General features: G+C 40.9%; 1 protein-coding gene across 8 annotated transcripts in view; it reads right to left on the bottom strand.

Moving 5' to 3' along the window:
* The window catches only part of bicd1a (bicaudal D homolog 1a), a 32,365-nt gene extending 14,929 nt beyond the window's left edge, over positions 1-17,436 (bottom strand). For 6 of the 8 annotated variants that reach the window (XM_069162216.1, XM_069162217.1, XM_069162222.1 and 3 more), the window contains exon 1: positions 16,948-17,434. In XM_069162216.1, the coding sequence (XP_069018317.1) occupies positions 16,948-17,163 (216 nt within the window). In that variant the 5' untranslated portion in view covers positions 17,164-17,434. Of the gene's footprint in view, positions 1-16,947 lie in introns of all 8 variants that reach the window. The other 2 variants (XM_069162214.1, XM_069162215.1) reach the window with 1 other exon arrangement.
* Between the last annotated feature and the right edge of the window lie 894 nt (positions 17,437-18,330).

The following is an 18,330-nucleotide window of genomic DNA, read 5'->3' as shown; positions in this document are numbered from 1 at the left end:
CAGGCATCAATAGAAAAAACCCCACAAAAAAACAGGCCAATTATAGTGTATGAAACTAGTGTGATAAGAAAAGCTGAGATAACAAAATGCACAAAAGCTCCTTAGATTGCATGGACCAAAAACATCCAAAGTTAAGCTTTTATATTGTATGAAGATGCAGTCCAGGGCTATTTTCCTCAATGTAAGCAGAATTTAATGACTGGTAACTGCACCCTCCATGACACCCGTGCAGCAGCTGGTGGTTCAATAAATACTATGAACCATCCTTCACTTTCTCTGCATATCAGCAGGAAAAATGGGTATGGTGCCCGCAGTGGCCTCTGCGAGAGACAATGGGTCAATACTGCACCGTCGGAAAAATATTTTATGGTGTACAATTGCCACATTAACCTGCAAACAATACAGCAAGTATACTTATTACAGTGTTCAGGATGCAGCTCCAGGACACAGTTACTCGACACAATTGACCATGCAATGAAAAGGGAGCCATATATTTTGGACAAGGTGTATTAATAATTCACAAACAGGCTCCCCCATCCCACCTCACCATAATATCAACCATTTCTCTGTTCTACATGAATCATTTATAACATACAAGTATTCATTATTTGGAAAAGACATGAGCTCAGAGTGCAGCTGTCTTTTCTTCTCACCACATTTTTCTATTTAATTGTAATTCATGAGCTGAGGGGTTAATAAGCGCTGTTTAAGGATGGAGGAATTAATCATAGTTAAAAATGAAAGAAAATAACAGATTAATCAATAATGCCTTACTCAGGCTAAATAAATGGTGTGCAGTTGTGTGTAAGTGAATGAGATGAGCTGATTTACGACCAGGCAGATGTGAATGCCATCCAATTAACTTCATTGACCACCTCCCTCTGTCACATTTGACCTGCTGCTTGAATACTCATCATGAGCTCCATCAGCGGAGCAACAGAAGATGTTGGTCAAACAATAGATCCAATCTCTGTCAACAGTGTCCTGTTATAATGGTTTCAATTATGGTCAAAAAGCTCTTTTATTAGCCTTTGAATTACAAATGTAACCGTTAGCATATGAATAAGTGCAGGCAATTATCAGTGCGGTAAAACTCCTGTAATTACTCAGAACATTTAGCCAAACAACCACAAAAACTGTCCACAAGGATTTTTGTAATGACTAAAAAAACCACTCATGCAAGAAATACTGTAATATAATTCTTTGTCTCTCCCTCTCTGCAGTGTGCACCTTCTTCTCTTTTATTTCTCGCTCTCTTTCACACGCTCTTATTATCGCCTCAGTGCCCTCTCTCGCTCACCAGGGAGGCGCAGTGTGATTGTAGTGAATGATTAAGAGAAACAGGCCTCTGGAACAAAACAGCTGATTAATTCTGGGCACAGTGTGACTGAATGAGCTCACATTCTCGCCTCAGATGAGAAGCTGTCAATGTCCGAGCGGGCCTCACAGCAACAGCTGAGCCCTGCAGGAGGGAGGGAGAAAATCTGGCCCCTTGTCTTGGTCAGATTATCTACGAAACCCTCTACTACATTTAGGAAAAATTGCAAAATTGTTTAACGTCTTAAAGAAACGGTTTGACATTTCCAGACATTCTCATGTGTGTAATGTTAGTATGAAGCTACAGTCAGCAGCCAGTTATCTTAATTTACCACAAATTATGGACTCACAGTCAGGTGAAAGATTTACACTTTAGGATGTTGTGGACTGGACTATTTGTCGGCTTAGTGTCTGTTGTCACTGTGGGGTTGCCAGGAAACCTGCGAAGACTTCACAAAGATTCCTGCTCCCAGCCAAAAATGGTGTGGCACACAACTGGCAACCCACCATGACATACCCATTGGTTTGTGAACTGTTGTATTGAAGCACAGAATCTGGCATTTTGGCTGTTGCCATGTAGGTTTTTGGAGCCAGAAGTGACCATATTTGGTCAAGCTGGGAAGGAGTTAGGGCTTCTTCTGAATGAGAAGCTAAGGACAGAGGTAACGTCCATTTTCTTTTTGCAATTTATGGTGGCACATAATCCCCAATGATACCCTAATTTATCATTTTTACACTTTTATACATTTTTGTATCTATTAAACAAAAGTTGTGGTTTTACAATTAATGGACAAATATTAGCCAACTAACTGTCTGCAAGAAAGCAAATGATCATATTCCCCAGAATGTCAGGATATCACTTCAAGAGGAACCACAAAAAAAAAATACTGAGGAATACGTTAAAACACTGACCAAGCACTCTGAGTGTTCTTTTGATACTCTGCAGTTTTAAACACTGGAACTGACACATTTAGTTCTTCATGGATGTTTGCTCCCAAACCATACTGATAAACAGGCCAACTGACAGAAAGGCAGAACTCCACAGTAACAAACACATAGAGAAACAGACTCTGTCCCATTTGCATGTTGGGATTCAGCAGCTGCTCATCCACAGAGAATCGGTGGGTCTTGGATGCATAACGATAGGCAGATGGTTTCATAACAGCCCTCCTTTAAGGGATGAGCCACGCTCCTCCAGGTCCTCTCGCTCCATCTGTGTACTGCTCCTCCTCTTAAAGGGAGTCACAGTGAATGACACTGATGGCCGCGGCTCAGTGTTTACACAAAGGAGCGCAGTGTGCTCTGGACCTCCTGTTGCTGTTGCACCGTATTGCTTCTGGAGGGCTAAAAATAACATACTGACAGGACTGCATTTTTCATGGTAATTACATGAACTGCTCTAACTGCATGGTTATAGTGATGGATCTGCAGTGCCCCTGTAACTGTGCCCTAATTGGCAGCCTAGCATGTGAGGAACATTGGAGAAAATTAAAGTTTAATACCATGTCCTGCAGGATGGTATTAATATGGAGTCAGTCATTGGCAGCCTGTTTGGATCTGTGTACTGAAAACCACATAATGTATTCAGTCTTGAGACTCTGCACTCTTATGTGCCTCGACGGTTAAAGTCCAGACAATAAAATCCCCTTTTATAGATATTCATCCCTGAGGCCATAGAAGAGGGATCAGACAGAGGGAATAAACCAACCGCTGCACCAGTGTGAGAGGTGGAGCGTGTGTAACCCTGAAATCCTTCCCTGTGTGTTGCGGCAGTCCCTAATGAGGAGTCAGGGGAGGGCCTCTGGGTGTGTGATCTTGTATTTGTGAGTGTACGTACAGCAGGAATCTATTTTTACACCCAGGAGAGAGAACAATGAACTATTTCTGCAACAGCAATTAATCTCCACCAAACTTCCATCATTAAGGGGAGGTTTAATCAGGAATGCCGACGGTAACGCAAAACTAGCAGACTTGAGCTAAATGCATATGCTAGAAGCTGGAGATTAACGTTTGAATTTAGACAGTGCAGAAATATGGACACAGACAAGAGGAACAACCATCAATTAAATTCCATAATGTATGTATTCAAGTGCTAATTAATGTGGATTTTAATTAGATGACCTAATATTTTAATAACGACAGTGACACAATAGTTAATAACTGTACAGCTAAAAATTAATTGCTGTATGATGTGACGAGTATGAAATATTAAATAAGGATTTAAATTGTGTCATGATAGATGTGGATTAGAGATGGATTTAAATCAATTACTTGTACTAACCCATTTATATTTTATGAACGTAAAAGATGATTAATGCTCCACTTTTATTGCTCAGTTTGAGACAGGAAAGCTTTGACTTTATCGTGAAGTGATTGAAATACAAATCAAAACACGACTCGCCGAGCTCTGATCTCTGTCACTGCAAAAAATTGGATAAGTTATGGGGAAGCAGACATCAGGGTATTAGTCAACTCATAAGAAGCAAAACTCTTATGAATACACACAACTAATAGACATACACACAGCAAGAAATACACACAAACACACAAAATGTTGTGTCCTGTCCAGATGGTCGGCCCAGCCAACCACATCAGGGATTTCAGTACCATGGAGAGAGACATGCAGGACTGCCGCTGAGAAGCCACGCAGCTGTCAACGTCATGAACACTGTATGTGTGTGTGTGTGTGTGTGTGTGTGTGTGTGTGTGTGTGTGTGAGCAATCAGACAGCGTGAGACTGATACTGTCGATAGATAAAGAGAGAGAAGAGAAAAACAGCATTTTTTTCCTGCTACAGTAAAGGCACTTTCTTGACAGAGCTTTGCAACTAATGCATTGGTGGTTTTATGTGTTTATTTCTAGGTCATTCATGTTTGATGATCAGTTGGAAAGCATATTAATATGAAACAAAACAAAAGCCCTGCATCACTTCCAGCAGTAACCACGACTACAGCCCACAGTCTTATAAATACTCACAAAAGTATTGAGGACACAACAAGTGGAAAAGACAGAAGCAGCATGCGATGTGTCACCGACAGTCACAAGAGCTCACACACAAACACACATCTGCCTGCAGTGAGTGAATATAACACAAATACACAAGGTGGATTCCTGACTCACTCATTCCTTTTGACAAACACAATGTCTGACTGCAGTAACACAAGTCATAGAAGGTAAACAACACAGCACATCAGAAAGATCAAGTTCAGTTTCTGCTTGACAAACTGAGTGTTTGTATTGTATTTAGTTTCTAAGGAAATTAGTGAAGAAATTTCCCAAGTTTGTTTCGTGAATAATACTGTACTGCAAAAACACGTATTCTTATTAACGGTTGATTTGTTGATTATTTTCTCAATTAATCAATTCGCTATTTCGCCTTTAAAATGTCAGAAAATGCTAAATGGTCAACACGTGTTTACCAAAGCTGAAGATGCAGCGGAAAATGTCTTGTTTTATCCTGAAACAAAAAGTATACAGTTTATTATCATAGAGGGCTAAAAGAACCAGTAAATATTTACATTTAAGAAGCTGGAATTAAATAATTTTAGCACTTCTTCATTAAATTACACAAAAGTATTCATTGATGATCAAAATAGTTGTCGATTTATCTCTTGTCGATCAACTAATCAATTAAGTTGAATAATCATTGCAGCTCTACTTCAAAATCTACAAAGTACAGTCGATTTCTGACTATAATGAATTCCTCCTTCCTAATAGCACACTGCTTACAACCTCTTAGCTCATGAATCACAATTAAATTGAAAAATGATGCGTGCAGTGCAATGAAAGATCAGCTGCACAGCCTATTTCTTTTCCAAATAATGAATACTTTTAAGATATAAATGATTTATTTATAACAGAGAAAAGGTTGTTATGGTGAGGTGGGATTGGTGACTATAAACAACACTATAAATGCACAGTTCTTTCAAACCCCACACCTCAAAATGTTTAATGCAGTCTTTGTTGAAGACTTTAGGTCTCAAGCACACGCTGAGTTAACCCAGATGAAATCACATTGATATCATCAGGTTTTTTTTTTTTTTTAAACTTAAGAAAGCCCCCTTCAGGGCCACAGAGAGCATGAAATAAGTGGTGAGTAGTACTTTGTGTGATGAGTAAACTCAGTGGAGTGTCCCTTTAAATGGTTGTTATTATCAGCAGTTATGCTTAGTCTGACATGCAGTCAGAGTGAGGTAAAAGTAAATGCAACATATAAAACGATGTAAAATTTCCTGTCAGTCTAATATGCTTGAAAGACATATTCGTAGAGGGTTTGTGGGAAACAATGCCCCGGTGTATTCCGCCCTTTAGCAAGGACACAGAAATGTCCCCATGTGCTTCTCAGCCACAGAGAAAAGTGCCAAGTCAAGAGATCTGTCATCTATAAAAACACACAAGCACATTTCCACAAGTGAGGGGAAGCTTGGTAATCATAGCCCAGCAAGAATGGAGGTCAGTCACACCGAAACACATTAACAAAGAAAGCAGAAGATCAAAACATTATTAGCATTTCATTTTAAACAATTCAGCAAAACATATTTACATTCTGAAATTTTCATGATAGTAGTCAACTTGCGCAATAAAAAAACAAACAAAAAAAAGTAAATTTGAAATCTACAGTATAGAAATGTCCTTGTGGTTTTTTGTGCTTTATTCCAACCAAAGTCCTCTACTGATACAACAGGGATGTTTATAGTTTATAATTTTAATGTTGAATGCCCAGTCATGCCATACTGCACTCTGAATCATTTAGTTTAATTTCCCAGGTTGGTGGGAAGCTCTTCTATTTATGTATTACTGTGTACATAAAGAGCTGGTATGATATGAATGTTTTATAGATAGTTAGAAGGGAGAATTGCCCCTCTTCATGTTCCTCTTCACTGAAATGCTATTTAGTGCAGGAAAGCCTATTATTCCTCTGATACCAGTATGCTATTATGCTGACACTTAAGGAAAAATGATCTATAATGCAGGATAACAGCTGAAAAACGACATAATGCGCTTAATAGTGGAAAATCCATGCCATTTACAAGAAATTCACAATGGTGTCACATCTGCTGCTTGCTCACCAGCACAATGTGCCCAGTACATGCAGCGTGAAGCTGAGGTCTGCCAGCGGCCAGGCTGTGTTTGGTTAAAAAGATGTGGCTTGTTCAAGTGATTCAATTTGGCCCTGATAAGAAAGATGCTTGGATTATTTCCAGAATGCCTATCACTTATGTGTGTGCACTCTGCGCCTGACTGACTGGACACTGAATTGGCAGTTGGAAGTATACGATTTTTTTGCCAGATCCCAAATGATTCTTTATTTACCGTCCTTTCTCCTCAAATCCATCCTTATTTCTCCTCTGTTCTCCTCCCAACTCCATGTGAATTTAAGCTCAGCACACTGATGCAGTGTGAAATTAAACGGAGGAAATGAAATGAAATAGGAAGCTGTGACCAGTGTGAGTCGACAGGAACTAACAAACTGTACAGACTCTACCAGCTGTAACTGTGTCATTCTCTTTGCTTGGTAACGTGCCCTCCAGGAGATCATGAGCTAGTCAACCACGAAAACACACGGCTGAACCTTCTAGCCACTCCACCCCACACAAGCATGTATTCAAAAAGACACATGGCTACAGGCCCACTCATTACATGCACTTCCCTGGTGTTCACTCCTGACTCCTGCCATTCATTTGAGGGGAGAACAAGAGCCGTGAGCCTGGAATGGAAAATAAGAAAGCATTGAATGAGAAGGAGGAGATGCTTTAGAGCAGAAAGCTTATACACATGCAGACAAATGGAAAAGAGGAAGAAAGAGGAAGAAAGAAAGAAAGAAAGAAAGAAAGAAAGAAAGAAAGAAAGAAAGAAAGAAAGAAAGAAAGACATCTTACTTGATTAATAAATGAAGTCCCTAAATAACAAATCATCACATTTTAGAAAGTTTTGAATAAATCTTCCTTTCCTGATCTGTAAACTTCAACAAATATTGTGTATCCCCTTAGTTTACAGTATGAGGGATTAGTGCTGCAAATAATGCTTATTTTCATTGGCAATTCATCATCTCATTTTTTCTTGATTCAGACCGGTATCACACCAGAGTGTGTAAGATACCTGTCAGTCCACCAGAGGATACAGTGTCAGTGTCACATTTTGATTTGCCTTGGCCTGAGAAACAAACTAAAGAGGTCATGTGACGGTGTACAATTCTGGAGAAGTGGTAGATTGTGATTGTTTGGATGGATCTTTCACCGAGGCGACCACGGTTCGAGCCTGTGACAAAGTGACATGGATTTCATAACCAAGTAGTTTTGGTGCCTAACCCTGACCATATGATTTTGAGTTGATAAAATATCCAAACAGAATGAAAATATGCTAATCACTGTTTCCCAAACCAATCAGTAACATTTAAAGTCAATGTGTCCTTGGTGTTACAGCCTTTCTAGATAATATAGGAGGTGTGCAGCAGCCAAATAATTTTTTTTTAAAAGACTCTGCAGCCTAGATTAGATATTTGTGTGCCTGAATATGTTTCCATGTATGGGCCATGCAGGTGTGTATTACTTTGTGACTCTGCTGCTACAGAGAGATAAAGCTGCGGCCCAGACAAATCCTCTCCCTCAGGGATCAACCTGATAAACAGAGATTCACAGAAACACAGAGAGGTTCTTGAACACTAAATTCAAGATTTTGATGATGATAATCACTTGAGTTTAACATAAAATGACTTGTTTTAAAGTCATTGCGGTGTTCTATCCTCAAATCCTTTCCCATTTCTTTCTTTTAGCCCCTAATTTTTCCAATCTAATACTGTTTTTTCATCCATCCTCATCCAGAGGTCTTTAAGTGGTTTCTCCCTGCATCGTAATCATCCTAAATGACAACAGGCCATTTTCATTACGACCACTGAGTCTCTCCACCACTCAGGGGTCGAGTGCTAAGGAACTCGCCTGGGGTGAGGAAGAATTAGAGCACTGATGTAGAGACTTTGGAGATCGACCCACTCTGTCTCCTCTGTGCTACACATCACTTCCCTCTCTGCTTCCTACTGTCCTTTATGCCATTTTTTGGGCTGAGTGTTGCAACAAAAAAACAGAGATCAAAGACACGAAAAACAAACTCAACACAAAAAATGTTAACAGGGAAAGTGAGCTGAAGGAAGGTGTTGAGAAATAAAAAGACAGATGTGTCTCTCAGCTCACAGGCTGATTGATATTCTGTATTGGTGCCAGTAGACACACCCAGACAGGCAGCCGGAGGCACAAGAGAGAGAGACAGAGCAGATTCAACTGATAAAATTGTCTCCTCTCTCTGCAGTGGCTCTCTCCTGATAAAGAGGACTCAGTCAAGCCAGACAAACACAGACTACAATGGAGAGGCCGGGCTGCACACAGTGACCCTCTTGGTATTGACACAGGGGGCCTCTGGGTGACTCAGTGCTTTTGTGCAGCCACAGGAGAGCCTCATTGCCAAGCCTGCAGACCTGTGGGAGACCTCGTAAAGTGCTGTTGAGACAAGCTACTAATGAGGTGACGTCAGCAGTACAGTACCACCCAGGAAGATTATAGTTCAGAGGGAAGAAAAATGTATGTAAATAGATAAAACAACCAAAAAAACAGAGTGGGGAGCGAACTGAAGACTTCCATGGTGCTGATGAAGGGCTGTACAGTAAACCAGGTATCACACCAAAGCGTGTAATTCACCCATCAGCCCACTAGAGGGGAACGTGTCAGTATCACGTTTTGCCTGCCTCGTGAAAAGTACACGCCTGTATGGCTGCCATTAAAAAAAAGACAATCATGTGATGAAGGTCAATTGATGAAGTACAAAGAGTGCATTGAGACTGCAGTTTACATGGTTGGATGGAACAAACACAGGACTTTCACCCATGTTTGAATTCATGAGAAATAAAAAAAAAGTTTGTGGATGTCTATTCAGTAAAGGAAATAATTGCCATACAAAACATAACAAATTTAACTTATGTAACATACATTAAGTAACTTACATGACACCTTACATACACCTAGCAACTTGTTTTTGGCGCATAAATACACGCGTGTACTTTTCACGCCTCGACGAGACAAAAACGTGACACTGACACGGCATCCTGTAGCGGTGGGTGTATTACATGCTTTAGGATTACCAGGTTGACAATGCAATGCTTCATGAGGCACGTGGGAGTCTTAAGTTTATGTTTTTACTCTGTTATTTTCTGTTATTTCCATACATTTTTGTTTTGTGCGTCTCTCTGAATTTTTCTAACTTCTGCATATGTGTCCTACCTCTTTCAGTGACCTATCTTGAAATCATCCCAGCTGTGATGGAGTATGGGGTTAACTGAATAGGTTAACTAGGGGATGATTTAATACCTGTCTAATCCTCTACATCCATTAACAGGGTAGAAGTGACAGAGAGACAGATCTCTAACCCTATTCTGTGTCACACAACCATCTCAAGTGCATGTTTGGGCGTGCATGTGCTCATGCAATGCCAGTATGTATGTGAATAAAGATGAGGGAGAGGACGGGCAGGATCATGCTCGCTCCCGAGTGACCCTTTGCTGGATATAATGGCCTCCGGTCATCTAGATAGGAGGCTTCTCTGTCGGTCGCATGCATGGATGATAAGCACAGACTAAGACGGTACTGTAGCTGAAACTGAATTGCTCTGTCTAGACCGAACCAAGGCAGAATAACTGTATTCAGAGATTGCTTTAAATTCTGATTTGAAAACAAAAATTCATCTTGATTTATGCAAATAATGGAAATACATTTAGACACAAGCATAGCTCCTATATTTTGCACTACAGGAAGATATTTGGGTTGTGAATAGAAAAGTTTTCCCTGTGAGAGGAAGGGCGGATTATTTTTGCTACGCTTTCAGAGCTTGCAGCACACACAGCTAAAGGAGACGACTAATCAATACAGCAGCCTGCAGGAAGGGGAGTCCTGTTCCTCCTGTTTCACTGCAGCAAAAAGGAGCTTTCTGAAAAAAAAAAAAAAAAAAAAAAAAAAAAAAATCTAATCTATGCAGGGCTAAGGGGTCTCTCTAGATTCAGTCCTTTTTCTCTTTCATGTGATAATCATAAGAACAGGGACAAAAGAGAAGATTAGTGGTCAGTTTAAAGCAGATGAGCTAAATAATATTGTTTCCATATTGTGTTCTGCTGTATATACAGTAAGTAGTCCACACGTTCTCGCCTCCTCCCCTCTTTAAGTCAACACAACGATAAAATCCTGAAACAACAAAGAGAGTCGACTGATGGGTCGGAGTCACTCGCTCGCCACCACTCTATCCTGCCACCCCGCCCTCTCCGGTCTCAATCACAACATCCGCACCCCAACACTCCCCCACACAGCCACCCACCCGCACACACACACACACACACACACATGCACACGCACACGCACACACACACACACACACACACACACACACACACACACACACACACACACACACACACACACCTCTCCTGTTACACAGAGGAAAAAAAAAACACGACAAAGCCATGGGCACATGCAGGAAAAGTGGGCCTGATGTGTGACTCAAACACAAAGACAATTGACCTTCCCGTCAGGTCCTGATAAAACACACACACACACACTCACACACAACCACCCTGCATATAGACCACCAGGGGCCATACACAAGGGCAAACATGTCCTTATCTATATGCTAGACTGTATCGGTGAGCCTATTGCTGAGGTCACAGGCCAACATCACCAAGAGGGCGGCTCAGAATATATTTTGACCACCAGCACAACACACCTTCATCCTGAAAACACCACTGTCATAACCACAATAACCAGACAACCACAATTACTGTAAATATCAGCCATTGTTCAGTGAGCTGGGATACATGTCTTAAATGACATGGGTGTTGTTAAACCTGGCTTTATTACCAGTTTCATTTCTTATAAAAGCTTTGTAAATGACTGATTCAACAACTGTTTGGTCGCAATGAAGACATTAAATGGACTCTGTCAGATGTGTTTCACCAACATGCACTGATTTACACAATGCCTGCTACATTACACACAATAGAGAGCAGCTTAGCTCAGACCTGATATTTTCAGCACACAGAGCAGAAATCGATGCATAATTCCCACTTCACTCCTGGGGGGACCGTAGGGGATTCGTAGGGGGGCGGGGGAACGGGGGAGAAACAGGAGACGAGCGGGGCATGGTGGGCTGATGGTTTAGAGCTGAATAAAAGAAAAAGGCAACAACACCATCTTATGAGGTATTGATTCAGCCCTTCGGTTCATGTTTACTGCCCTTCAATATAAGAACTCCTGCTAATGTAAAAGAGTAGAAGGAGGAGGAGAGGGGACAAAAACCTGTAATGCATTCGTTCTCAGATAGATTTACAACCACAGCTGCTCTCTTTGGCGATTGTCTCAAACACAAAAGGGTGTGAGGAGTGTTTTTATTCTGTGGTTTCACAGTTTGAATAAAAACAGCCAGATGTGCACAGCAGAGTTAAATATTCTGCCTAACTCTGCTGCTCACGAGTCATGTCTGCTATAGTTTGCCTCCAACTGCTGAAGGAAGCGTCAAGCACCTCTGAAGATGTGTCTTCTTCTCTAATATATTCACATTGTGCTGTTCCTTGCTGCATACATGATTTGAGAACCAATGTGACTTTGCACAGGTCGTTCCCCGTGCGCCATAATTTATTCTGAAGGAGTTTAAGTTAAGCAACACTCTCACATCCTCATCGCTAGTCCCTGATGACTGAGCAGTAGCGTGATATTAACTTGACTTATGCAGATAGTGGCAGTAGATCTAATCCCATGAGGAATGAACTCCAACCCAATCAATCAACTACAGTATCGTAGAAGTGTGCTGTTGCTATTTTAAACCTGACAGCGTACCTTTGAGAATAACACGATGCTATAATACACCTTTCAATTGGAAAAGAAATTGTCATTGATTATTGACAATAGGAACTCAGGTAGAGATACAACAAAGATCCCCAGCCAGACTCAAATTGTACATTGAACATTGCAGTTCAGGGTTTGTGTCCTCAGCTATAGGACATATTTATAAAACATGAACTTTGTGTTGTTGACACAATCTTGACATCGGTTGCTGTCCTCGCTAAGAAAATGCCCTTGAGTGACATTTTCTGAAATATGAAATATTTAAATCTGAAATATATCTACTTTCTTGCTAGAGTTGGATGAGAAAACTAATATTGCTTTCATGACTGTATATTAAACATGAGGCTACAGGTAGCAGGTGGTTAGCTTAGCTTAGCTTAGCCTACCAGAGGCAGAGGCTAAACCAAGCTAAGATAAACTAAGCTAAGCTAAGCTGGTCCAGGCTTCATATTTAACGTACAGACATGAGATTAGTATCATTTTCCCCATCGAACAATAAGCTATTTCCCTTTATTCACCAAAATGTCAAACTTTTCCTTTTCCTTCCAATGAAATATCACTGATCATTTACGTATGTCCTGTCAGAGCTATTTCTCCCAAGGCTGCAGCATGTAAAAACTAAATTGGAGAAGATAGGTAGACACAGCTGCAGGGAAAAAAAAAAGAAAAAAGACATCACTGTGTTGAACCATCGATGGAAACCTTGCAGATAAAAATGGTGCATTGCACAGCCCGTTAGCAATATGTACTTTACACAAGAGGCAAATTTGATGCTGACTTGATGAATCGTGACTGAGTCTTTCTTTTTTGGTATTTCAAGTTACCACATGAAGGATTTGACGCAGATGTCAGTTGGCATTTTTCAAGGCCCAAAGCACTGAAAAGAGAACTGACTTGTGAACTTCCTGTTCTCAACCTATCACAAATGTCAATTCCTCTGCAGGGTTCTAAGAGAGCTAAAACATGAATTATGACAGCAGTTGAAATGACTAAATTAGTTTTCACACACCTTTTCAGACCCATGAGTTGCAGAATTCTTTAAAGCGAAAAGATTCGTGAGTCGTCACCAGACAAAGTTAAATTATCTAACTGAACAAAAGAAATGATCCCAGCATAAAATTACTTTATGAATTCAAGGCTGCTCTGCCAGTCGCCCAGTTCTTGAAGACGAAGTCAAGATCTGTTGTTGATGGAATGAAAATGTCACCAGAAAGCCATATGAACAGGCTATCCAGACCGTAGAGCTTGTCCGGCTCTGCAGTGATGCCGTCCCCCTTGTTCCGCCTCCTACTGTGTCCTATCTGAGGTTGATCTGCCCAGAGACAGCACTAACAAGCCAGAACCACGGGGTAATGATGTGTCCGTCACTGCTTAGGCAGCTATCCAGAGACATACAGTTCATACACACTGGGATTCAAGGAATGAGAGAGCGGTTGGGCCGTGAGGCAGAGAGGAGGACGGGGAGGGAGTGAGAAGAGCTGGGAGGAGGAAAAATATAGAGGAGAGGAGAGGACACTGGAAAAAAAGAAAACACTTTTTGCTTTCAGCACGAAAACACGCTCTTAGTATCTTACTTCTGCTTGGGCCCTGCGGACAGTAAATAGATGCATGCAGCTGTTTCTGAAGAAAACACAAGGAGAAACACTGTTTAGACGACTTTCACTCAAACACTGCCTGCTTTAAAATGGCCTTAAAAGGACTAATATCAACAAAAAAACACAACATCTGCAATGTAGTTTTTATCGCATGACTTTAATAGAGATTTGTATTACTGTATTTGCCTGGAGGATGCTGATCTGTCATATCCTCTTGGCCTTCTGTTATCGTGTCTTTGCAGCTCAGTTTACATACGACCAGATACAAATCACAGTTATAATCATACAAGTACACAGGTTTTGTGAAGTAAAACCAAATTAGTCCTGTATAACAGTCTTGTCTTGCATAGATTTGCCTCCCGTATGTGTTTAGTGTGTGGGTTGTGTGTAGCACAAGCAGTGCTTTGGTCAGTTGCTCTCCACCAGCTGGGACCTGGATGGAGGGCAAAGGACCAGAGCATGTAGGACATACGTGTGGCCACAGAACATATGCAAACACAGTAGGAGCATGCATGCAATTCCGGCTAGCTTGCACGTACTCTACACACCTGAAGACTAGTACTGGTAAATACTTTGTGTGGCATAATACAAGCTTCAATGAAGAAAGCTTTGTTTCTAGAAGTATTCTATAGCAGTCCTTTGTCAGTTTTAAGGATATGCATAAGTCCCTAAAGATTTAGGAAAATATTGACCGGATGAATTCCTAGATCCAATTTATTCTAAAATAAAAGAGAAAAGAAAATGGTGCAATCTCCTAATGTTTTTTTTTTTTTTTTTTTTTTTTTTTTTACTGTCTTTCTTAAGAGTAGCCAACGGTCATGGGACATTTTATTCCACTCAGTCCCAGAAGCAATTCCAACCTCCATTTGCAGTTCCCCTGCCCTTCTATAATGCACCTCTCCGGAGTACGTGATGTTATTGTCGTGGCAGGTTTGCACTCTGGCATTGCGTCTCGTATTCATAGAGGTGTGAGACAGACAGATAGGAACCAGGAGGGTTTTATTTTTTCCTGCGTAAGTAATATCATGTACAGAACATGTTTCTCCCTCTGTCAGGCGAGAGCACAGACAGACAGGCAAACACACAGACAGGCAGGTGGAGACACACAAAGGACAGAGATGTGAACAGATGACAGATGACAACAAAGAGCACTGCGGCTGCTGGTTGATCTTATTTCTGAATGATGAAATTCAAAGTTTTACTTCACAGGGTTTACAGCTGCTTAAATAACTTCAATGATTAACAAATGATGTTAGGATACTGATTATACACACAGTAGTGACCATCTTTAAAAACAGTTGTTCTGGCATTTTCTTTGGTTTTTTTGGGCTTAAAATCTCCTTTCCCTTTCACCTTTTCTTCCCTTTCCTACAGAGGCAACGTCGACAGCTCCTTTCTCTATTCTGTCTTATCATATTCTCCACCCTCATCCACCACATCACCCATCAGCCAATAATCCATAAGTGTGAACTATCAGCTAGACAGTGCTGCGCTACCGGCTGAATCGGGCTGTCTCTTCAGTTTAACTTGCCGTTGTCGTCTTCACAAAGATCATTCTGATTCTGCGTGAGAGTCAAAACAAAATCTTCAACTAAGCAGCTGAATAAAAAGGGCATGGGTGTAAATATATAAATGTGCATGCATAATGTAATGCGGTCAGTGCTGCCTGACATACTGTATAAGCTTGGGCATGTGATCTTATCAGGATTTTTTTTTTATTATTTGGTGAGAAAACTGTGCAAGAAACGCCCACAGTTGGAGTTCAATGCTACATCTCTGACATGACTCATGCACTAAAAATAGTGTATGTATTTTTTTTTAACTCATACTACGGAATAAATATGGATTTTTAATGATCCTGTGGTCCATTCCAGATAAGGTACATGTCAATCAGGGTCAATACAATATTTAAATTAAGGTTTGAACTACAGAGTAAAGACTAAATAAAAGCAGCTATTTAGACCAGGGATATTGGTATCTGATAAATCTGACATCACTCTTGAATAAAAAAAACAGTGATCCATACTCTGATTTTTGATTTAAAAAAAAAAAAAGACTATTCTTGAATTGAACAAACAGGGGTATTAAAAGTTGGTAATTTGGCAAAATAACAATTTTCTTAAGTATTTTCTTGTACCTAGGTTACCATATGGACTATTGTACTCATAATTAAAGTTGACACTTTATAAATAATGATGAGGCTTCCCAAGATGGCAACAGACACTCCCGTGTCTCTAACAAAACAGAAATGGAACCAGCCTTTACCTCCTCCATGTCCTGGCCCTTTGGTTCTCACATCTCCATAAGACCTTGAGCTGCGAAGCTCTGTCAGCATTCTCCTCTTGTTGTTCCATACATTTATGCATTAATGAGTGAACGTATGAGCGAAACCAGCATTCATTATTCAGAGTCCCATGGCACGTTTGTACGAACCCACAACCTGGATACAGATAATGCACGTCATTTTTGGCAGGAATGTAATCAAAGAAGTTGCATCTTTACACTATATCTTGATGTCCTTGTTATCTTTGCACAATCTTTATATAAACCCTTATCTTGTGGTTTAAATCAATGGACAACTGAGCCACCACCCAAACTGTAGTGAACAACTCTGAAGATCCCATTACTGAGGGATTTTTGAGATTAAATATATCTTGGCAAAGCACCAAAAGGCTCCCAGCAGAGTTGCCTGAAACTATAATGATTTTCCTCCCCACGCAGGGAAGGAAGCTTGAAACAATGAAATGCATTGGTGTGGGAGGTGGAGTGTTATGTTTGCAGAGCCATGAGCTTGCAACAGAGACACTGTAATGTCCAGTGCTGCTTGTTATATTCACTGCACAAACAGCATCTTAGATCACAACTTATTTACAGGACACAATGTTACACATCCTCAAATTCAAGTATTTCTAACTGCACTGAAATTAAAATGATATTCAACTGTTCCTCCTGTTTCTGGGGCCCCTGCAGACGGTCCCTGCTGGTTCCCATTCCCTCGTTGTGGATGGTACACCGGTTTACAGTTACCCGCTGAGCGTGCATTAACAAACAAGACATCACTCGGGTAGAAGTGAGGTGGATGTAGCGGATCCCACACACCTGACTGCAGTGCGTCTCCCTCCCTACAGCGTCAAAAACGCAGCAGAGTCCGCTCCTCTTACCTCCTGCAATTGCTCCAACTCCTTCCTTAGAGTCTCCTGGTCGGTTTCCAGTTCTGCATACTTCTGCTTCAGCGCCTGGTTCTCCTCCAGGACGACCAGACCGCACTCCGCAGCCCGGATCTTCTCCCGGTTCGCCTCGGCAAGTTCCTGCGTGAGCCGCTCCACCTCGGCTCGGTACTGATCCACCGATTCCACGCATCCTCCACCGGCGGCCATCGCCCCTCGCTGGCTGTGCCTCTATATGTCCCCCGTGTCGGTCTGCGGTCCCCTTCCTGTCTCTCCGCCGCTTTGGACAGAGGCAGAGCCACAGAGGCGGGCGGAGGCTGAGAGATGCTGAATATCCGCCCCCCTCTCCCTCTCCTGAGAGTCAGCTGCAGCCGGGACTGACAACACAAAGTACAAATTGTCAGATAGCCTCCCTCAGTATTGTCATCATCAGCTCACAGCAGATAAATAACATTAAATAGATGACTGATGAAGCCGTCCGATTTAAAATCAGGTCAGTGTTGTCTGCTGAATGACACTCAGCAAAACAGAGCTTCAATTCTGCTTATTCATGGGTGCAAGGGCGCCACCTGTTGGTTACATTGTGGAACAACATCGAATGTTTATATCCATCCATCTACACTTCTACATGACAAATATCAATTTCAACCAAGAAAATCAGAAACCGAACTTGTGTGTAATTTATATATGATGTTTCATAAACATACTGTTTACATATTTCTGGGATTTTAGCACAATGAGCAGGAGGTCTTAATTAATTCATATTGTGTCCATGTTTAGTTAGTTTGCGATTGAACGATTTTTATGTCGGCTTTTGCTAATGTTTATGGAAAAATATAAATTCTATTAATGACATTTACTCCATAATATGAAATTTGATTGATTCAAAATAACTAAATGAACCAATCAAAATTGAAGCTGAAGGAATTTCCAACATTGTATCCATCCAGTCGGTGTCCTAGTGTTTGCGTCTGAAACAATAACGTGGCATTCATTTTTCTAAATTTATAAGAAAACATTAAAAATACAGACATTATAACAGTTAAACAGTGTACACTCAAAACATTTACTCTCTAAAACTACTTCATGAGTATCCTGAGCTTAGAGCTCAGGTCAATGGAAGTTTTTATTGTTTCACTGGCACCAACATGCTTTTGAAACCACAGAGGACTCTTGTCAAAGGAAGTTCCTCTTAACACTTTCAAAGACAGACCTGTATTTACAGGCAGGATAGACTCCTGAACAAACTAATGTAGGACAGGCCAGTATTTGGTTGTTCATAGGTAATGTGTGGATTCCTTCATGACATTTTTTTTTTTTTTAAAGTAATGCTACTAAATTACTTGTTTGTTGCTCTCTCAGTGAGTAAGTAAAATG

The sequence above is a fragment of the Embiotoca jacksoni genome, unplaced genomic scaffold (genome assembly GCF_022577435.1).
Source record: "Embiotoca jacksoni isolate LCO1_2020_lvr unplaced genomic scaffold, fEmbJac1.0.p SCAF_3, whole genome shotgun sequence".
Taxonomy (NCBI): domain Eukaryota; kingdom Metazoa; phylum Chordata; class Actinopteri; family Embiotocidae; genus Embiotoca; species Embiotoca jacksoni.
Note: the sequence above shows the minus strand (reverse complement) of the source record. Positions and strands in the feature narration are given on the sequence as shown.